At 42.9% G+C, this 23287-nt stretch overlaps 1 protein-coding gene across 1 annotated transcript in view; it reads right to left on the bottom strand.

Annotated features, from left to right (window-relative positions):
- Positions 1–7645: 7645 nt before the first annotated feature.
- Positions 7646–23287, bottom strand: part of LOC131134448 (protocadherin-16-like) — a 114291-nt gene continuing 98649 nt past the window's right edge. The window contains exons 10-21 of the mRNA XM_058079740.1: positions 21930–22776; positions 17210–17449; positions 15703–15828; positions 15099–15308; positions 13952–14818; positions 13695–13808; positions 13405–13616; positions 12928–13079; positions 12686–12816; positions 11833–12119; positions 11465–11606; positions 7646–11326 (exon numbers count right to left, since the gene is read on the bottom strand). Of these exons, the coding sequence (XP_057935723.1) occupies positions 8730–11326; positions 11465–11606; positions 11833–12119; positions 12686–12816; positions 12928–13079; positions 13405–13616; positions 13695–13808; positions 13952–14818; positions 15099–15308; positions 15703–15828; positions 17210–17449; positions 21930–22776 (5925 nt within the window). The 3' untranslated portion in view covers positions 7646–8729. The remainder of the gene's footprint in view (positions 11327–11464; positions 11607–11832; positions 12120–12685; positions 12817–12927; positions 13080–13404; positions 13617–13694; positions 13809–13951; positions 14819–15098; positions 15309–15702; positions 15829–17209; positions 17450–21929; positions 22777–23287) is intronic.

The following is a 23287-nucleotide window of genomic DNA, read 5'->3' as shown; positions in this document are numbered from 1 at the left end:
TCCTCACGAGGGTCGCGGGGGTGCTGGAGCCTATCCCAGCCGTCTTCGGGCGTAAGGCGGGGTACACCCTGGTACACCCCAGCCAATCACAGGGCACACATAGACAAACAACCATTCACACTCACATTCATACCTATGGACAATTTGGAGTCGCCAATTAACCTAGCATGTTTTTGGAATGTGGGAGGAAACCGGAGTACCCGGAGAAAACCCACGCATGCACGGGGAGAACATGCAAACTCCACACAGAGATATATTGAAATATATTAAATCCAAATATGTAATATATGAGTTTATATATCCCAAATTATATGCAATTTTATATATGTAAAAATATAGTCCTTTTTTGGTCTTGATCGCAAGATATTTTGTATATGTATCAATATATACACATATATGATCTATGCATATACTGCAATATATTGGAAAATATAAACATAAGATCCCATATATGGAAATATATTTCCTAATACATAGCATTATATTTGCCAATATACTGCAATATTTTTTTTTCCTGTAAGGAGTACGGTTTATTACATGTATTATATCTAAACAGTGTAAACACAATAATTGCAAAAATATTTCAACAATAATATTTTAACAACAGTCTTATCTTATCAATGTCTGACAATTAAAGTTCCATTAATCAAGTTTGGGGTTTTTGGTTTTTAGTTTTTTTGATCATTTCAAGAGTGTCCTCCTCATTAATGGTGATAAAACGTTCCATTTCTAATATTCTGTTTGCTATTTTCCTTATTTGTTTTTCGCCGTTTTCGAGTGTCAACCGCTGACATGTTGACAGAGCACAGACGGCAGCAAAACAAACGTTGTGTGTTCACGCTCGTGCGCTGTTCTCTGATTGGTTGTTTCACGGGCACGATACCAGAGCAGCGCGCTCTGAGTGGACAGCTACGGGGGCTGATACTGGACATGGTTAAACTCTATATTTTATCAGTATCACTGCCCTGGGCTTTGACACGGTATCATTTCGGCCTTTTCCCGTATCATTCATGGGCGCTTTCTAGGGTACAGGGCCAATTGATACTGTAGTATGTGATAAGTGTCATTATCTCTTACATTCATTTCTTAACTCAAGGAGAAGTAATTGTCACCATGAAGATTTCTTATTCACTCAACAGGTGGTATTGAGTTAGGTCAGGGGTGGGCAAATATGTTGACTTGTGGGCCGCATTGATTGAACAAAATTGTCCAGGGGGCCAGAACATATATTTTACACACACACACACACATACTTATAATTTTCCTTGAATTATTTGTCTATTTTTGTCTGTAAAAGTGTTATATCAGTTGTATGTTCTAATGTCCCTTTTTTCAGGAGCACTTTAAACATCACACCACATCAAACTATGTTATTTTAATTTTAATATTTTTTTTTTTACTAATATAAATAAATAAGACATCCAACTTGCAAGTCGTGTTGCCAGTTTGTATGTTAAAATAATAATAATAATAATAATAATAATACATTTTATTTAAAATTGCCTTTCAGGACACCCAAGGTCGCTGTACAGAAGATAAAAAAACATCAATATAAAATACAAGATAAAAGACAACATACAATGAATAAGAACATGGTGGAAAAAGCAACTGGCGGGCCGGATTCAAACGCTTGGTGGGCCGCATGTGGCCCCCGGGCCGTAGTTTGCCCACCCCTGAGTTAGGTCAAGGTTACGGTTATGCCACTTAGCCTCAACCTAACCCTTGGCCAAGGTTAGTGTAATTATTCCTAGTCTTTGCTTAAGCCTAGGGTTAATGCCACAAAAGTTGAGTTAGTTAGTTTCAAAAGTACTAACCTTAATCGTGACCCTGTTAATCTCTTTTTAAATGCACTAAAGCACAGCAGTTTTTGATTTGTCACGGCGTTGATTTACCGGCCAATTCTTCATGGACTTCACAATAAAATCTGTGCGACAATAAAATCAATGCTTGTGAATCTGTGCGGTAAAACCATCTCACCATTGTCTACATATCATATTAGAAAGACAACATATCATTTGGTAAATGTGTAAAACATCAAGCAAAAAAAAAAGCAGAGGATCGAGGAGGGACACTTGAGGTTCACCACAAAAGACTTTTCACACGCCATTGCTCAGATACTACATCAGTTGTTCAAAACAAAGTTTAGCTTGACAACAGTGCATGAAGATAAAAAAAAGTACTTTTGAACGACTTCAGAGCAGGATTTTATGTGGCCGGGGAGACATTTTCCTCTTGAAAATGAAAGGCTGACGCTGATAATACTTCATGTTAATAACGGGGTTTCCACTGGCAATGGACACTGTTGGTTTGGGAGTGTGTGCTGCAAATGTATTTTAGATCCATATATCCATCCTCCAACTATTATGATTTAGCAATTGAGACGTTTCAGTAGATAACAATGAGGCATAATAGCACGCTCGGATTGTCTTCGCTGACGTTACATGACATACTGCCACGCTTCCCGCATGTTCAGAAATATGAAAAAGGGTTTTTGGACAGATATCAGTGGATGGAACAGCGGCTTTCTTTGGTCTTTACCAGAGATTTTCAATCACAGAATGAGTGATGGGAAACTCTTCCTCATCCATGGAACATCACAGTGGTGTGACTCATTAAACATTAAACTTGCGGCGTCATAATAACATATCTGGCAGCTATATAATATACAAACATTGCTGAATTCTTGTCGGATAGTATATGTTCCCTTACGAAAAGAAAATATATTTATCAATATATTACTTTAAATATATTGTATTATATAATAATATATTATTTTTCCATTATATTTTCCAATACATTATATATTATAAATACATGGAATAATATATTTTTGTACATATATTATACATTATATATTCATGTAATATATGGCAATATATTGCAGAATATACAAATGATTGCCGCTTTCAATGTATTGAAATATATTAAATCCAAACATATAATATATGAGTTTATATATCCCAAATTATATGCAATTTTATATATGTAAAAATATAGTCCTTTTTGGTCTTGATCGCAAGATATTTTGTATATGTATCAATATATACACATATATGATCTATGCATATATTGCAATATATTGGAAAATATAAACATAAGATCCCATATATGGAAATATATTTCCTAATAATATAATAGCATTATATTTGCCAATATACTGCAATATATATTTTTCCGTAAGGGTTGACTCACTACACACAGTTATAGTGACAACCATGGCGGCAGTGTGGAATCCGGCCAGTCTTCCAAACAATGCCGTGTCAGAATTGAATTTACGACAGGCAACAAATTAAAGAAAAGTGCATTTAGTCATGGCAGATTTAGGAACAAAGTCAAAAAAAGGCGAGCGACAAACAACAACAGAGACAGTAAAGGGATCCATGCTGGCTCGGTTGCTTGGAGACAACGCTTAAAGATGGGGGCCCAAAAGATTTGGCTGTGGTTTTGCAGGAAAAATACTTCTAACTCCCTCATCTGCCACCCTCCTCTTTCCCCGCACCGCTGTGGTTCCCCCTGACGCTGGCAGGCCGGGCCAAATGAGAAACAGACCCCCTTCGCTCCATTATTGCCTATTTCTCCCTGTGGCTTTTTTGTTTTCAAAGAAAAAAAACCGAATGCACTCCAAAAATAGACGTTGGGTTTGCATGCCAACGGGTTTTGAAACCTCTCCCCCCTTTCCTGCTAGTCCTGCAAAAAACCTGGCGAAGGAAAAAAAACGACTTCCAAGAGGCAAGGGAGGTCAGCAGCGACTGTGGGGAGGGAATGTTTGGACAAGGGTTTGTAGGAAGCTGAGCACGGAGCATCCCTGGAGTCGCAGGAGACACTTCCGTGCAAACTGTAGCTACCAAGGCTTTATGGGTAATCCAAGCATGAAAAGGATCGCTCTACTGCTTTGGCCTCAAATTCGCTGGACGGTAGCCTTGGCTTCTTGGGAGAAGAATCCCATCCTTTCCATAAGCTCCTTCAGATAAAGCAGCTCAAAGATCGACATTCCTAACATACATAATCATTTCCTCTGATTGATCCGCCATATTATATCATCTCACCGACACCGGCTCAGCTCTGTGCCTACGTTTCAAGCTTCAGAGAGGCAGCGATGGCACAGAGCTCCCGCGCTGAGCAGCCATGTTAAAACCATTATGTCCCCCAGTCGTTTTAGTCATTATGTCTTCAAGGCTGCAAAAGACCTCGACTTCTGAGGAGCACCAATGCTTTGTGGAAAATGTGGATGATGAGGGTAAACGCTTTAATGACAGGTGGCCGCGCTACAGGCTGCATGTTCACTCCAAGCAAATAGGGAGGGGCTTTTCATTCAAACATCATCACGGAAGAAATGCAACAAAAGCAGAAGATCAAGGGCAGACCCTTGAAGTATTACTTCAGTTGAAGTATTATCACATAGTATAGTTCATAGAAGTTCAGCAAAGACAAAAGGCGGGCTCACATGTATTTACGCATCACGCTACGTATACAGTAAAATGGAACAGTATTCAGTAAATGTGCAAAACATGAAGAAAAGAAAAGCAGAGGGTCCAGGCTAGACCCTTGAGGTACGCCTCACCATTTCTTTGATAATACATTAGTTGTTCAAAGCCAAGTTTAGCAACAAAAATAATTTATCGAAGCATGCGAGCAAGGATGTAGATATGCCAAGAAGTTATATATACTGTATTTCAATAAGAAAACGCATCTTAGCTTGGTGATATGAAGTGAAAAAGACAATTTTTTTAGTAAGAACTGCACTCTGTGCTCTTTTTTCCCTATTGTTGCTGTTTTTTTAACTTTTCAAATATTTAAACTAAATAATCTTTGTAAATTTGTTCTCATAGCATTATGATCTTCCCACATTATAACTTTCCGTAACTTCAATTTCCAAAAATTACCAATTTAGCTTTGTTTCTCATAAAAATCTGACTTTAAAAACCCCACATTTAAAGCTTATTTTAATTAAATGGCATTATTTTTCCCTCATAATATTAAGTAAGTTAAGTAAAAAATGGCTATTTGTTCTGTTTTCCAACTATTTCTACTTGTAAATGTTCTTCTTGTAATATCACATTACATTTATTTTGAAAAGTAATTACACATATTTTCATTTTATTCCCATAATATTGCAAATTTTTCTTCTAATTTTGCAGTATATTGTTTTGTTTGTTTCTCTTAATATTACGACTTAAAAAATGTCTCTTATCTTTAATATTTCAAATTCATGTTACTAAATTCATATTATTCTTGTAAAATTGCATTTTTTTTCTTGTTGACTCTCTATTTTGACTTCAAAATTCCTAAAATTACAGCTGTTTTTTCCATTAAAAAATATATATATTTCAACTTCCTTTTGGTAAATTTTCTTCTTGTAATATGATGACTTTACTTTCCTGTTTTGACCTTATTCCAATAATATTGTAACTTTTCCCCCAACCTGATATTCCCAAAACTGCAGCTTAATTGTGTTCTGTGTGTTTCTCCTAATATCACGACTTTAAAAAACATTTGTTTTCCTTAATATTTAAACGTATTTAAATATTTCAATTACATTAGACATTTTCATTATTCTTTTTATTCAATTCAATAGTACGTTTTCCCCTTCTTTATGAAAATGTTGGCACTTGAGACTTTCTGTGGCTCCATTTTGGATGACTGAGGTGAGAAACAGTGGAATTGAAGAACTAAGTGACGGCAAACCAGGAAGATGGTGTCCGTGTGATGTCTCGCTGCCTCATTGTGTCTTTGGGAAGTCTCCCATCAAGAATTGTGTCTTCAATGAAGGTAAAAATAACCTGGAATTCTTCATTTATCCTTGTCATCTGGGACAGGCTACGTAGCTGACTCCCACTTCCGGTTGCCATTTTGTAACTTAGCAAGCTAGCTTATTTGTTATTGTTTAATGCATGTGAAACTATCATTATAAAACTATAAAAATGTGTTTTGTGTTAACATTTTTTGCTTTCTGGAACTGAATGAATGAATTTACATTATTAATTATGGGAAAAATTGATGGAGTTAGCATCTGTTTTGGTATGTTGAAAGATGCTAACCATGGTACCACTGTAGCTAAATGTGTGTGTGTTAGCTTAAATGATTATGATGATGTTTTGACTTATCTTCTACTTGGCAGCTTCATTCAGTTTATGTCTGGACAATAAGTTACAGAATCTTTTACTTATCCCATTAATCACTGGAAAGGGTGTTTACATATTCTAATCACGACAGTGCAGCGGTGACAACTCAATCCAGTCACAAAGCAGGGAAAAAAAAGCTTGCATGTTAAGGGATCAGCTTCCTCCTGTGTATGCACTTTGTGTTGACGGCAAAATGACAGATCTCATTTGGTTTATACCGAGCCTTTAATTTGAGCTTTGAGTAATGGCTTGGCCCGCCCTCTTACTCATATCATCTGTTGTGTAAATAGTGACCCCTGACATTAGGTGCTCCGCTTTTTGGGAACCGCATTGGGCTCATTACCGTGACACCGCCGCCAAGCATATCATCAACGGATTGTCCCGTTCACGCAGCTCCACCCTTATTTCCAGTGCGGAGACGACAAAAACAAATCAACTTGGTGTGCGCAATAGCTGACAAAAGGGTTCATATGGCAGCTCTGCAAAAAAGCCCCAAACAAACACTGGCCCACTTTGTAGAGTCACCAGATAGGAAATACCCTGCCAATGTATTTGTTAGCTAGATGCTAGAAAAAACTTTAGTGCTAGGGATGATGCTCTCTTGAAAAACAACCTCTGCCTTCTTGCCTTATTGGACAGCTGCCTATGCTTTAAAACAGGGGTCTCAAACTGGCGGCCCACGGGCCAAATGCGGCCCACAGGATGCTAGTTTGAGGCCCCCGCCTTGACATGAAAGTTTAATGTTAGTTTTATATGGATGCTGTATGGTATCATGAACCCAGAAATATTTTTTTTTTATTTTCAGATATTTAAGATAAAATTAAGATATTTGAGAACAGTAAAAACCGGAAACAAAAAAAAAAGTTTTTTTCAGTTTTTCATAATTTTTTAACTTTTTTGAAAACCTGATGCGGCCCAGCCTCACCCAGACCCTAGCTCCAGTGGCCCCCGGGTAAATTGAGTTTGAGGCCCCTGCTTTAAACACATACTGGTAGTATCATTTTAAACTGCAAGTCTTCAACCCTCAACACATTTACAACAAATTCCTGCTCTTAGTAGTTGCACATTATAGCAATTGATACTCCCGTAAAAATGACACACACGCACATCGCTACCCCTCTGCACATGGATTGACTTGCGGACGTTCTTGTGGCAAAAGTGACTGTTGTAATTAGCATCTGTATGTGCAAACGAATTGAGAGCTCTGCTCCCTCTTTGCCACAACGGATCAATGCAGAGTTCAGTTAAGGGTTACTTTGGGATCTTGTTCATGAGTAAGGGAAGGATTGAATGCTAGATCGACTGGTGGGTTGGTGACCTGGACAATATAGCTGATATCATTTTTAAATTATTACCAACTTATGATGAATGACATATGTTGACTGTGGAAAAAAGGCTTATTAATAAATTTAACCAAAAATCTACAAATTTTGCAGACCGTGCAGGTTCCCACTGTACATCTATATGTGACAAAAACAGAGCAAAAACACACCGTTTTAACCAAAGATCTTTAATCAGGCACTTAGCTCAAACATTGCTGCGGACAAGCATAGAAATGTGAAAGTATACAAAAAGCCTTCAGTCTATCAATTAGTGAGTGTTCATATACATATCTTGCTTACAGTATTCTTAACACAATAATTTACAAAGCCTCTGAGCTTCTGAGGTCTGCCAACAAAATAAATAAAACACAAAAAAATAATGTCAAGAGCGAAGGTTTTTATTTTACTTCATAAAATTGATACTTAATCATGAAATGGCTTCTAGGCATCTGTGTGGTGAATTCTAGCGAAACACGACGCATAAAACATTCTCTGCTGGTGTTGGAACATTCATACTGTAATTCATTTTCCACCCACTCCATCAAATAACATTTGACTTTGATATCATCATCTACACACAATCAAAGTTGGAGCAGCACTGTTGGAGCTTAAATGGTGTTTTCGTAATCCCTTTCATGAAGTCAGTCGCGTTGCAGTGATGGAAAATGAGAAGCGTTAAGGCCGGTTGTGATAAATTAAAGCACCTGACAAGATCGGTGGGCGTTTTCCTCTCACACATTGAAAGGAACACTTTGGAGTGCTTCACATTCATGATTACCTTTCCAAGCGTATCCGGCGAAAACCTGATCCCGCTCCATTAAGACTAAGACGCTGCGTCCTTAATATATTTACAATGATTTGGGACAAGAATCCCCATTCATCCAAATGTTCATTTGAGCGATAAATCCATCTTACAGTACAAACGAGGGTACAGTAAAAACTACAAATATACAAATATAGGAACAAGACCTTTAACAACCCTTTGAGACTTGAACGCCAGATCTACCAGATCTGCCAGATCTAGAAGTATAAAAATATAGACAATGCTTTTCTACAAAATATTGACATCATGTATGAATCCCCCGTTTGAATGTGCAAATCAACACTGATCAACAGGAGCACAAAGTGTTTTGTTCGTAATAAAAAACAAAGTCCATACGGCCTTTAAGTCAGCCAGTTCTAATTTTTTTCATGAAGAACCTAGCCAGATCGCTAAAAGAACGGAACTGACCCAACACTGTGGTCATAAAGCCGAAATCCCAGGGTTGGGATCTGTTTCTACAGTTTAGATCCTCAACTCTGCTTGGTCACTGTGCTCAAGATGGTGTTCTGTGGCGCTGATGATGGACGCCGAGGGGCCCTGTGAGACGCTGAAGGGCGTGACGGCCGGGGAACGCGCCGCCAGTGGCGACAGCGAGGGGGAGAAACTTGGCGACATGGCCACAGAGCAGATGGATCCGTCACTGCTGAGGGGAGATCTCCGGAAAGAAGACAGGTGAGGGTATGTCCTCCCCACAGCAGGCTTGGGTGGGACAGTTTTTGCCCCGGGGTGGGCTACGCATGTTATAAGCGGAGGGGGGTCAATTCTTGACTCCGGTTTGTTTTTGTGGTGGAAGGACCTCCGAGGGTGAGGGGGCGCGGTTTCGTCTTTTAAACGCGCTATCTCCGTAAAGACACTGGCTAGGGGTTGGAACTGGGGGCACCAGTTCAGCAGATAGTCCCAGTTGTAGCTGCCCCTCAGCTCCTCATCACTGGCCACGATGGCAGTCAAGGAGCCATCTACGGCCGGCTTTCCATCCTCGGGGAAAGAGTAGTCCTTATGGTGAGAGATGCTGAGCCCCCGCCCCATGCCTACATAGCCTCCCCCCTCATCTCTGTAGACTGGAACCTGCCCAGCTAGCAAAGTACCATTCAGGCTTCCCGTTTTCTTCCCTTTGAACCAATCAACGGAAGGCTCACAAGACACGTCCGACAACTGATCAGCATCCTGCTGGATTCCAGAGTCCGGACCTCGGGCTGAGATCCGTTCCTGCATGGAGGAGGAGATACTAGACACGCGAGGGTATTCATTTATCATCCTGATCTCGTCATCCTCTGCCGCCTCAGCCTCTGCCGAGCCACGGCCGCTTGAGTGGGAGGGGTCCAAGGATCCTCCCCGAGTGTACGGACCCCCGCTACTGCTACCGCTGCTCTGATCAGCTGCATACCCGGGTAGGGCCTGATGGTATATGATTTCACTTGCAGCTAGTTTTGTCTCCTCAAACTTGTGCAGCATGGTGCCTGACACTTTGCTTCGCCCGTGTCTTTTGTGCTCCTTCCTTTGGCGCCTCAGTTTGACAAAAAAAAGCGCCACGGCGATTATACTGAGTATGACTATTGTTCCGAGTGAAACAGCGATGACACTTACAAGCAGCATGTTCATGTCTGTGGCCAGGCCAAACGATGTGTGGGTCACGTCGATGGTCACTTTGACCGCCGCCGTGCGTGACGTCTGGAGAGGGCTGTGTGCGGTCACGTCCAGTGTCATGAGGCGGACTTCTCGTTTAGAGCGGCTCACGTGTCTGCTATAGCTGTCCATCTTCAAAAATATGGCACCAGTTGATTTGTTGACCTCAAAATAAGGTGAAGTGTCAGCTAGTGAGTAGAGCACAATGCCATCCAGGCCTCCGTCTTCATCTCTGGCGTGTACTTTGCCGATGACTTGACCTTTCTTTGCACCCTCGGGCACGTTGAGTGAGACCTCAGGGGAGGTAAAAACCGGATCATACTCATCCTCCCCGGTGACATAAACCTGCACCGTGACTGTAGCAGAATAGTTGCCAGCATCCATGGCTACAGCCATAAACTTGAAGGCGTTCACCTTCTCAAAGTCAAAGGTAGAGCGGGTGCGTACTTCTCCAGATGTTTGGTTAACGAAGAAGGCCTCAGTTCCGTCTTTAGAGTCTTTTACAATATAATATTTCAACTTTCCATAAACCCCTCTGTCATGGTCAATGGCGTGCAGCATGGTGACTAAGGCATTCTTGGGCTGGTTTTCCCTGATGCTAGCTGTTACTTGGTTGAGTGGAAAAAAGGGCCAGTGGTCATTGATATCCTTCACATCGATGCTGACAGGGGCAAAGGCGTAGTGTCCCAAGCCGTCTGTAGCTTGAACAACAATCACATGCGACAACTGTCTTTCACTGCCCAGATGTCGCTTTAACTTCAGCGCCCCAGTCCACTGGTCCACTTGGAAAAGGCTGGTCTTGTCTCCTGAGCTTATTGAGTACTGAACTTCCGCATTGGGAGCAGAGTCCGGATCTGTGGCGGATAGATGCAGTACTTCTGTCCCTGCAGTGGCACTCTCGCTCAGTACCACGCTGTACTCGCCCCTGCTGAAAGCCGGAGGGTTGTCGTTGACGTCGGTAACGCTGATTAGGACAGGCACGCTGGAGCTACGCTGGGGGATCCCACGATCTGATACCACGACCGTCAGGTTATAACTCGACACGGCTTCAAAATCCAGCTCCTCCACCAGAATCAGACTTCCAACTGTCTGGAAACCTTTTCCTTCCAAGAAGCGCACGCTGCTCTCAATCTGGAAGGCATTACCCAAGTTCCCACTGGCGATGGCAAAATCAAAACCACAGTTATCCCGCGACAGGTCTCCGTCCACTGCCTCTAAGGCTAGAACTGTGGAGCCGGGAAGTTGATCTTCAGACACATAAGCTCTGTATTCTGACTGGTGGAAGGTGGGGGTGTTGTCATTTGTATCGGACACTTGAACTTGGATGGTAGCGACGGAGGAGAGTGATGGAGTGCCCTGGTCTCGAGCCTCCACAACCACAAGGATGGAGGGATTCTCAAAATCAAACTCAGTTTTTTGGTTGATGAACAGCGTGCCTGTGAGGAAACAAAACAGAATATAACATTGGATACATTTAGCGTGAAGAAAGCAACAGCAAAATAATATTTTGGGAAAAAAGATGTAATTCAGGGGGCTTTGCCTGAGAAAATAGTTCAAATGAAACACAGCATTACCATTGCTTGGGTCGATGGAGAAGACCCCCCTGGTTGATGACATGACTTTGTAGATGATCTTTCCATTGTCTCCAGAGTCAGAGTCGGTGGCGGTTACTGTGATGAGAGCACTTCCTGCTGTGATGTGTTCCGATACCGATACCTGCGGGATGGCACATGACACATTTATTCATAAATAGTTTCATACTCAAAAACAACAGCAGCAGCTCCAATATGTAGCTCTCTTCACTAGTGACCTGAGGCATTGTGACGAGCTGTAGGCGAATGTATGGTGAAGCTAGTCGGGAAGTCGCTAGCCGGTGCGGTGTGGCAAAACTACAAAAAACATGCAATTTTCCATGAAACAACCATCTGTGTTGAAGTCATACCTGATACAAGTCCTGAGTGAAGACGGGAGTGTTGTCATTCACGTCCTCCACCAAAACCGTCAGATTGGCCTCGCTTTGGTGCTCCGAGTCCGATGATCGGATGGTGAGGGTGTACCACGTCCTCTCCTCGTAGTCCAGCGCTCCGGTCAGAGACACGCCTCCTCCATAACAGTGGATTCCAAACATGCCCTTGCTGTCGCTATCCAGGTGTAGCGTGTAGGAGAGGGCTGGCCCGGAATCCACATCATTTCCTGTCACCTGACTGATAACCGTGCCAATCAGAGTGTCTGATTGTGAAGACAAGAAGAGTGCGTTTTAGGTAATGTGGGTGTATTCTGACGAAGCTGTGATGTATTTTCTACAAGCTTATTTCATATACAGTGTGGTGACATCTCACTGTGACTACTTTTTCATAATGCTAACCAGAACCCTTCTGCCAGGGGATAATTACATCTGTGAAAGCCTTCAAAGTGTACGTTTCCAGCTCTGCCACGATGCTAGTACTCGTCATTCCCGCTTATTAGCCTTTGGACCTTGGTCAGCACGCCTTAAGGGACATGTAGCTTTCTGTTCCAGGGCTGAATTTCCATCCATTCATTTTCTTCACCACTTATCCTGGGTCGGGTTGCGGGAGAAGCTGGAACCTCATCAGCTGCCTGAGAGCGTGAGGCGGACTTTACGCTGTACTGCTCGCCAGACAAACATACTGTTTGTAACTGTGAATGAGGCATTGACTGGGAATTAAGTCTGCACTGCCTCACTGAAAGTCAGCTACGTGAACCACTACATTACCAATCACCTGGAGTCAAAGTAAATATATCAACATGTGGACTAAATCCCTTTGTCCACTTACCCTCCGGCACGCGTATCTCCCGAGGAAGAGGAATCATGGGACTGTTGTCATTGAGGTCGATGATGATTACAGTGAGGGTGGCAGAGCCAGCCAGTCGTGGGGTTCCACGGTCTGTTGCAGTGACGACGAGCCTGGCAACGCAATGGCACAGTACAGCGAGTACTTTGAACCATCTGCACTTTTAAGCTCTTGGCACACCATTTGAACGCAAGATCAAGAAAGGGAAAAACACAACTCCTCACTTTGTTTGCGTCCAGATCTCTCGGTCCATGATGGCTGCGGTGCTGATGCTGCCAGTCAGCGGGTCTATCTTGAACAAACCACTCATGGATGACGACCTAATGGAGTAAGTCACCTGACCGTTTTGACCCTGGTCCAGGTCGTCTGCTGCAACCTGCACAGAGATTGGATGTAGAGATATGAGACTACAGTGCATGTGCAAGAGCTGTTTCAGCGTAACACGATCTAGTGAGAAATATTGCCAATGGAGTCTAAATGAAATAAAAATGGAGCCGCTTCCATGGCATAACTGATTGTATACACTTAGCAGGAACACTGAGAATACAGCCATTCATTACTGCACGGCACTGAGACTATCCAGGCTGCTGAAGACTGGATAGTGTTTCTATACTACTCCACGATTTCACACTTAAACAACGGCCAACCACAACAAACTGAGGTGGTGGGGGTGGGGGGGTGGGTGTAACGGGCTACCGCACCTGGATAATGGGAAAATCGTGACCCTGTGCCTCTCGAATGTAGGCGACGTAGTTTTGGAGCTGGAAGCGCGGCAAATTGTCATTGACATCTTGCAGAATCAAGTTTACTGCCATGTAGGAGCTGGAGGATGCCGTCTCGGCCTTCACCACAAGGCGGAGTTTGGGGGTCTCCTCGTAGTCCAGCCCTTCAGATTTCTGGACCCATATTTCACCTGGGGAAAAAAACCCAATATAACAGTAAATTTGGGTAGCTTTTCTGAGGGGACGCTGCCACATCTATGTACACTTACCGGTAACAGTGTTTATTCCAAAAGATTCCATCCTGTTTCCGCTGAAGAGACTGTAGCTGACACCAGTTTGAGACCCATCTGGGTACTGGGCTTGGGTCTGTGTGACTACTGTGCCTGGAATATAAAATACAACCACTGCTGAGCCCTTTTCTACTGCAGTAAACTTGGTGCAGATTTAGTTCAGGGCTGGAGTTGAACCAGTGTTGGCCGTGAACGGGTAAATGCCATAAAGTCGACATTTCTAGAATCTTGCCTACCTTTTGCAGCATTCTCCTGCAGACTGACGTCTCGTGCTGTGCGAGAGAAGCGAATCCCCCTGTAGGTCTGTTCCTTGATATAAATAATCACCACGCCCAAGGAGGATTGAGACGGATTTCCCTGGTCCATGGCCTGCACTATCAAAGTTCTCTGGGTTTGCGTCATCGTCTGCAGCTTCTCTGTGGCTTGGATGTCTCCTGTCAGCGAGTTGATGGTGAATCCCCTCACAGAGTTGGCAAAGCGATAAAAGACGGAGCCGTTGGCCCCAAAGTCCTTGTCCTCCGCCCTCATGGTGGCCAGCACTCGCTGGCTTGACATGCTGCTCGCAGAGATGTTCAAAATAAGCGGGTCCTGAATGAAGAAGGGAGCGTTGTCGTTGACATCCTGTATGTGGACCGTGACCTGAGCGGTGGCGTTGCGAGGGTTGGAAGGCGAGGAGTCGGTGGCGCACACTTCAAAGGTGTAAGAGGCGCTTCTCTCTCTATCGAGGTGTGCCGCTGTGATGATACGGCCCGTGTTCTGGTCGATCATGAACATACTCTTGGATCCATGACGCAGGAAGTACATGACCTGGCTGTTTGAGCCCTCGTCCAGATCAGTGGCCTTCACATCCAGGACCAACGAACCGATCGGGACATCTTCGGACACGTCCGCGGTGTAGCTGCTGCTGGTGAACTGGGGGCTATGATCGTTCATGTCCATCACTGTCACCTCCACGGTGGCGGTACTGCTGAGGAACGGGTGTCCCTGATCCTGAGCTGTGACCTTGAGTGTGTATCTGGCTCTTTTCTCCCGATCCAGGGGCCCAGAGGTGGACAGCGCACCAGAGTGTCTGTCCAAGTGGAAATCCCCTCCAGCGTCTCCAGCTACAAAGAACGCAAAGTCAGCACAGCCTAAATTGAGTGTGTCAATGCTGATAGCTGAAATGCCAAAAACATAAATCCCTATAGGACTAGACAGCTGCTTTGTATATCACAGCTTTCCTTGTATTTCTTGTAGAAAATGGACAATAAGTGTTTGGACTGGGAAAACAGTCCTGAACTGAACAACCTGTATATTTAGTTCTTGATGGTCGTTAGATCTGTGTGGCTATGGCGCATCTATTCATTGTTATGTTCATGACGAGAGATCGCTTCCCTTCCTCACCTGTAATTCTGTAGTTCATCTTTCCACTGTCTCCCGCATCCTGGTCTGTGGCTCGCAGCGTGAAAAGAAGCAACGACTCAACGTTCTCGGGCACCTCGATGCTGTAGTAGAGGCGTGCAAAGACGGGGGCGTTGTCATTCTCATCCAGCACTCGGATCCTCACTGTGGCTTTGGCATAATTCGGGGGACGGCCTCCATCTTTTGCATAAACTGAGGATGTGACATGAAAGAAAACTCATGAAACGGGTAAGTATGGAGGCAAAGTGTTGTGTGATTGACAGCAGCGGTCAGGCAATAGGTAAGGAGAGAAAAGGTAAACACATGGTTGCAAGTCCAAATGTCACATTGAGCGAATTGGAAGAGTAATGAGCCCACCACAATCTAATGGGCCCAAAGTGTTTTTGTTCTGTCTGGTTGAGTGTGATTGCTCTGCTTTTGATCACACCTTCAATTCCCTGTGCAATATATTGCATGTTTGTATATAATGTGCTTCATCTTGTACAGTGACATAATGCAAGGTCATTCATTGAGAAATCTGATAGACGTTTAGCAAATTTTCATTTAATGATTAATTTAATATTGTCGAATCATTACAAGATTGTACCTGTCACAGTGTAGTACTCTCTCAGCTCCCTGTCCAGTGGATGAGTGGTGGTTATCACGCCTGTCACAGGGTTGATAGTAAAACCCTCCACTGAGACGCCGCCGTATGTCACCTGGCCATTGGTTCCTTATGGACAAACGCACACACACGGTTTGCTTTGATTACAAATGACTATAGAAAAAAAATTCTCTAGTGTGTTGTACTATTTTTTTAATAAAAATCTGTTTACAACACGACAAGAAAAAAAATATCCCAATGGTAAATCATAATTATGAGATAAAAAAGTCATATTTATGAAATGAAAAATTGAAATTATTAGATTGAAAAATTTAAATTATTAGTTTAGAAAGTCATAATAATGGGACAAAAGTCAAAATTATGAGATAAGTCAAAATATTGAGATAAAAAGCCCAAATTCTGACATAAAAAGTCATAATTATGACACACAAAGTCAAACTTCTGACATAAAAAGTAGAAATTATTAGATGAAAAAAAATCAAAATTTTCAAATAAAAGGTTTAAATTACAAGATAAAAAGTCATAGTTATGTGATGAAAAGAGATACAAAAGTCACAATTATGAGGGAAAAAGTCAAATATATGAGATGAAAAGTCAAAATGATTAGATCAAAAAATCAGAACACTGAGATAAAAAGTCTAAATTATGACATATATTTTTTTTTCTTTCAGTGGTGGATAGGGGCATCCATTGTTTTTCTCTGGTGTGTTTTATTTGTTTGTTGCTGTGTCAGCACTCTGCAGCAGCGCTTCCCCAGGTGTTTGGGCGCCACATTGCGTGCTAACACAATGGAATCTGGCAAGCTAGCTTGTTTACTTCACTAATTGCTTTTGGATTGAAAGTTTACAATACTTTTCTTTTATTTGCTTCTGAGTCCCACCGCGCGGAAATGTGCCCCTCATTTTAGAAGAAGAAAAAAAACGAAGCGCAAGAGAAGAATGCACGTTGGAGTGGCAGTCTACAATTGTGCAAACAACATGGTTTTAACATCTAACTTAGTTGTCATCATGCAATAATTCACAGGAAATGATGAGCGGATGGGTCGTCGAGCGTGCAGTTCCCTGCTTCACAAGACGTAGCAGAAAAAAAAAATCTGTCCTTCAGTTTTTTGGCTCTGAATTCAAAAATACTACTTGTAAGCATCTTGAAAGGCCATAAACACTACTGGAATAGTCACGACAAGGCATGGCATGTTGTGTCACCTCCTCTGAGAAGTACTCTGATGACGTGTCGCTTCATCAACATGTAGTAGACCTCTCCAAAAAGTGGATTAAAATGAATAAAGTCAAAATATTAAGTGTCAAGTCAAATTCAAAATATTATCGAAAAAGTCATAATTACGTGAAAATAAATAGTCGGACCATAAAACAAACTGCAGAAATGTTAAAAAAAAGCTGTAATTTTTTGAGATTAAGTAAAAATATTTGAAGAAAAAAAGCAAAAATTTTTACGAGAATAACAAAGACAGCATAGAACACATAAGTTTCACCTTGGTCCAGGTCTAAGGCCGACACCGTCAACACCATTGTCCCTCCAGGCTGGTTCTCTGCGATCTGGGCTTCGTAGTGGCTCTCCTCAAACCAGGGAGCCTCGTCATTGACGTCCACCACGAAGACACACAGCAGCTGACTGGATGATCGCTGGGGGGTCCCGTGGTCCTCGGCCACGATGGTCAGGTTGAAGACTTCCTGCTCCTCCCGGTCCAGGGGTTTGAAGATGGACAGAGAACCTGCACAGAAGATGGCTCAGGGGTGATTTCCTGTGGGGGTTGAGGTGGTTGGATTATAGACGGTCTCACAGGGGCAGTTGCACGGCACAACTAGGAAACATGCTGAAGTCATCAGAGGCAATAAAAGGTGCCACTCTGCACCAGTCCTGTGATCAGGAAAGAAGTGTGAAATGTTGGCGTGTGAGGGCCAAATCGAACACTCACACACACACACACACTCACACACTCACAGCCTACCTGAAAGCTTCTAACACCACCAACGCTGCTCTAACTGCCTGGCCACAATTTACAAGATTTTCCACAGGAGAGCACGGCGATAAACACACACTCCAGACACGCAACAAACCGGCCTGCCGTGCTCTCAAGCCTTCCTTTTTTCATCGTCCTGTCTTGAGAGGCTATGGCGCTCGCATCAATTCCCTTGCAATTTCATGCCTTCAAATTGCAAGATGAAAGAAAGAGACAGCCGACGCCGGGTTGTTTGGGAGTATTTTTTTTTTGTGCGTGCTCGTATCTTTCTCAGATAGTTTGCCCTCAAGCTTTTAATCTGGTCCGAGTTACCGGCTTGTATTTTTCTTTCACTGGCTCCGACTCCTCCGTAAGCCGCCATAACCCTGGTCACTGGTAACATGTGTGCAAGGTACACGGGAAAAAGATTTCATTTAGTGTCTTAAGCCTATGTATGGTTTGTGGCACCGACACTTGGACTTCACAGGATTAGCCGACGGTGCTCTCAGGCATACATACAGTACACATACAATATATACTATAGAACAGGGGTCTCAAACATGCGGCCCGCGTGCCAAATGTGGCCCGCAGGACACTAGTTTGAGGCCCCCGCCTTGATATAAAAGTTTAATGTTAGTGCGGCCCACGCAAGTTTGATATGGATGCTGTATGGTATCATGTACCCAGAAAAAATTATTACGTTTGATTAATGTTCATGTTAAAAGTTAAATAACTGTTAATAGTTAACCTCCCTATCCGTGTGGAAGTGGTAAGTTTTTGGCTATTTAAGTTTAAAGGAAATAACTTGAAGGCTACCGTTTAGGTCGCTAGCTCTCTAGTTTGCGAGTTAGCATGTGTCTCAAGACCCTGCAGTTGCGCAATATGTTGTAAATAAAAAGAGTATAAATGTGACTATAGTCGTGCTTTGTCATGTCTACAGGGCTCTAATAATGCTTTGTTCATTTTAATCTGAAAAAAAGAATTTGTCTACCCACCAACTGTATGTGGTTTCTTAAGTTTTTATTATTTGCCGTTTTATTATTATTATTATTATATTTATTTATTACTGATTGATTTTCTTTATTCTTGATTTGTTTATTTATTTTTCATCTTATTTTGTGCAGAAAAATAAAAATTAAGACATTTGAGAACAGTGGAATGTTTTATCAGAGCTTTTCTTGTGGAAAATCGAAACCAAAGCAAAGTTTATTAATTTTTCTGTTTTTAATAAATGTGTTTTTTTTTGGGGGGGAAACCCGATGCAGCCCAGTCTCGCCCAAGACCCTAGCTCCAGTGGACCCCAAATAAATTGAGTTTGAGACCCCTGCTATAGAGTGTAACCTTGGTTGGTGTCATTAATCCGTTGCAAAAGGTCCAACCTAATCTATTTTTCCCCATAAAAAATACTGTCAAATCCAGTCAATCTGTTACAGAAAGCCATAAATAAACACAAAACACATTTTCATAGCTTTACAATCATAGAACCCTGCACATAAATGGTGAATGAAAGGGATAAGTGAAGATTTAAAGTGACTTTTACCTTCACTGAAGACCTGATTGTTGCCAAAGACACGACTTGACAGCAAGATCAACACAGACACCACCCACCTGTTTTGCCATGAGTTATTTCTCGAATTCTATAGCGTGCCTCACCCCGAGTCCCTGATTTTCTTGTGATTATGGCTGCAAAATAACACAAATAGAACCAAAGAAACTTGCAATTCAAGACATGACTCATAGCAAAACAGGAAGGTGGCGATCATGTTGCCACTTTGTGTCTTCTGTGAAGGGAAAAGGTATCCCTTTCATTCTTTTTTATATGCATTTATTTTTCCAATTTTATTAGTGTAGTAAAACTATCAAAACGTGTTTCCTGTAAAAATCTTTCAGAAATTTGCTTGCAAAAAGTTACAGAGTCAACTGTTAATGACTTTTGCTTCCTGTTCTCATGTATTGGTGAGCTAATAGGATGCTAACAAGGATGTTTTGTGATTAAAAAAATACATTAGGAACACATACAGTGTATTAATAACACGCCAAACCGCAGGCCATATTGTACACTAACCAGAAAATGTACGCAAATCGAGGCAAAACACACTAACCAAGTAAAAAACGTATGTTTAAACCAGAACGTTGCTTTGGTTCTTCACTCAATACGTTCATCGTTTGACTCTGCATATTACTATGCTAACATTTAGCATGGTGGTAAACGCGAAACACTTCTCTGTGTCCCCTCCAAATGGGAACAAAGCGGGTTCTCCAGGGATTTACCTTTTTTTTCATCCTGAATGTTTCCATCCCAACAAGGAAAAGACACGCGTCTCAAACGCCACAACAAAAACCCACGGGACCAAATTGCCCGAGGTCAGCGTTTGGACTAAAGTGACACAGTCTCACGCGAACTCACAAACACACGAGACACCACGACGCGCACATAAACACACGTAACTGATCCCCTCGTCTAATGGTTCCCAGAAGCCTGAGAAGGAGGCTCCTTGCTCTTTCATGGCTGATGTGCACGTGTGTGTGTGTGTGTTCATGTGTGTGTTCATGTGTGTGTTTACTATTTGTCAGGCCTCTTAAGTCTGTCTGCCCTCCAACTGAGCCAAATAAGTCATAAAAGGTGAAACAAGAGTGATCTCTTCAGAACTTCATACGAGAACTTGTGTGTTTACAGTCGGTTGGGGATGGGGGGTATTTTGGTGTTCCAGGGCGAGCAGATATACAACGCGCAGAGAAATTTTACAGGTGCTGCAAATTCTTCAAAAGCGGCCGTGAAATGACATGAACAGGTGAACAGATGTGGAATGGAATTCCCGGCAGGTGGTGGAAATGAAAAAAGCCAGCGTGAGATGGATGATCCTACTTATTGAACGTAAAGATACAGCGAAACACTCAAGTTCAAACTGTGTTTACACTAAGTTGACATGTATCCAGAATGTTTACAGTCTTTTAAGAGCGCAGACCTACAACAAAGACACCCACCTCTAGAGTCCTCTGGGGGGCGCTACTGTCTTCCGTGGATAAGAGTGATCACAACAGTGAACACGTCAGCAAAAATTCCTGGAGTTGTGACCAATTTCAATGGTTTTCTAAACCTCACTTTGGCATTCATGTCAAGAAAAAACACTTTTTCACAATTCAAGAAAACAAATCAATACAACCCAAAATGTTAATTAATACAGGAAAGATATGCTCCTGTGAAGGGCAGACTCGCATGCCAAGACACATAAGGCTACTTAATAATAAGTATGCGGAAGAGTTGCTTTAGAGATGCAGATAATCATAGCAAGCCGGTGTGACATTAACATGTCAGAAAATAAGCAATTAGCTATTAGCATCACATGGTCCACGTAGTCCATGTTTTGCCTCTCTCATTGGCTGCAGAGGCCCCACTCCGTTGTATCTTAACGACTGTCATTTTGCGCAAGAAAAGACTGAAACTGTTCTTGTTGGGGCATGTTGTGATTCATTCGATGCCCTGAGAACGCCATCACAAGATGCTAACGGACGCTCGATGCTAATGGTCTTGCTAGCCAGGTTACACTACACCAGGGACATGAAACCTGTTGTCACCGTGGACCCCATCGCAGTTATGGTTACCATCAGAAACCATATTTTACTGTATCGTCATCCCATCATATTAATAGTAATGATTATTTTAATTATGGGGGCTGCATGGCGCCCGAGTGGTTAGCACGCAGGAGAACTGAGATCAAGTCCACCCTTGGCCATCTCTGTATGGAGTTTGCATGTTCTCCCCGTGCATGCGTGGGTTTTCTCCGGGTACTCCAGTTTTCCTCCCACATTCCAAAAACATGCTAGGTTAATTGGCGACTCCAAATTGTCCATAGGTATGAATGTGAGTGTGAATGGTTGTTTGTCTATATGTGCCCTGTGATTGGCTGGCCACCAGTCCAGGGTGTACCCCGCCTCTCGTCCGAAGACAGCTGGGATAGGCGCGACCCTCGTGAGGATAAGCGGTAGAAAATGAATGAATGAATTTTAATCATGCATTATGGATAATAAGAACATAATTTTATGATTGACTTTTTGGAAAAAATTGACCACAAATGTCAGAATTCTGCTTCAACTTTTCAAACAGTTCCAAGTCAGCCATGGTGGCAAAGCAACCAGGAAGAGATGGAAGAAAAACTCAGGTTAGAAGTGGTGTGACGTCACCACTTTTGGGTGATGGGGCTCACAAGGCCCGTTTACCCAACATCCCAAGCCCACCTCAAGCGTAACTTACCAGTATTTGGGTTGAGACTGAAGGTACCGCCAGAGTTCCCGGACTGGATCCTATAGGTCACCCTGCCGTTCTCCCCTCGGTCCGCATCTCTGGCCATGACGTAGAGCGCCACAAAGCCGATGGGCTGGTCCTCCATCACGCTCACCGCCGTCGGCGAGCTGAACGCCGGCTCATTGTCATTCACGTCTGTCACGTAAATCCTCGCCGTGACCGAACTCCATTGCCTCTCGCTGGCGTCCAGGGCGGAGTCAGTCGCTTTTACAACAAGGATCAGACTCGGGTTGACCTCGTGGTCCAGTTCTTGGTTTAGAGTTAGGACCCCAGTGGAAGAGTCAAGGGTGAGTAGACCGGGAACATCGGGCCACTGTTGGAGGATGGAGTACCTCAGGTCACTATTGGGCCCGCTGCCGTCCTTGTCTATGGCCTGGAACGTATAGACAGACGTGCCCGGTGGGACGCTCTCAGAGACAACGATAGTAATGGGGTCCTCTGGGAACTGGGGAGCGTGGTCATTGCTGTCCTTTACGTTAATGTCAAGGTTGACGAGGGTGCTAATGGGCGGGGTCTGAGAAAGGTCATCCACCTCGATCTTGAGCGTGTAGTGAGCGTCTTGCTCATAGTCGAGAGGACGGGCTAAGTAGACATCTCCTGTCAGGCGATCCACAACAAAGGTGCCGTCCCTGTCAGTACCCCCCACCACCATGTAGGTCACCTCGCCCCCTGCTGGGTTATCTCCATCATGGAGGCGAACCGAACCAATGACTGAACCCGGTTTGGTCTCTTCCACAGAGTTGAACGCTACAGAATGTGAGCTGGTCTTTGAAGACGACTTGTTCATGCTGAGGACCTGCAATGAAAGACAGGATGTTTATTTGAGGAGCATCAGCATGAATTTCATGTTCCTCCGACAGCCCCTGGTGGCGGATTTTTTAATTTTTATTTTTTTTTTACAAAGTACAAAATATGTCCTGGCTTTTTGGCACAAGTAGAAACACATTTGGTCTCAGATTTGTGTTCTTTGGGAAAGTAAACGCAGTTACAAGAACTTTTTACAGACTTGAATCACATGAAGCCTGTTTGATGTGATCTGTTTGATCGGGTTTAGAACCTGATGCCACTGGCGGGGGGAAAAAAGACACGACAAAATCAGTTGCATTATTACTTGTGTACTCTCTTCTTGTGGGGTGAATAAATAAAAAACCCTGCAGCAGCTAATGCCAGTGCTGTTGTAGACCACGCAAAGGGCTTGCACTTCATTAAGCAGTGCCATTAATTGGAGCGTTTAGCGTAATTCTAATGAATGGAAAAAAATGAACAGTAATCTACTCAGCATTGCCTTGCAGTCATAAGACTTTGTG

This window comes from Doryrhamphus excisus, chromosome 8, assembly GCF_030265055.1.
Source record: "Doryrhamphus excisus isolate RoL2022-K1 chromosome 8, RoL_Dexc_1.0, whole genome shotgun sequence".
Taxonomy (NCBI): domain Eukaryota; kingdom Metazoa; phylum Chordata; class Actinopteri; order Syngnathiformes; family Syngnathidae; genus Doryrhamphus; species Doryrhamphus excisus.
This window is presented reverse-complemented; position numbering and strand designations above follow the sequence as displayed.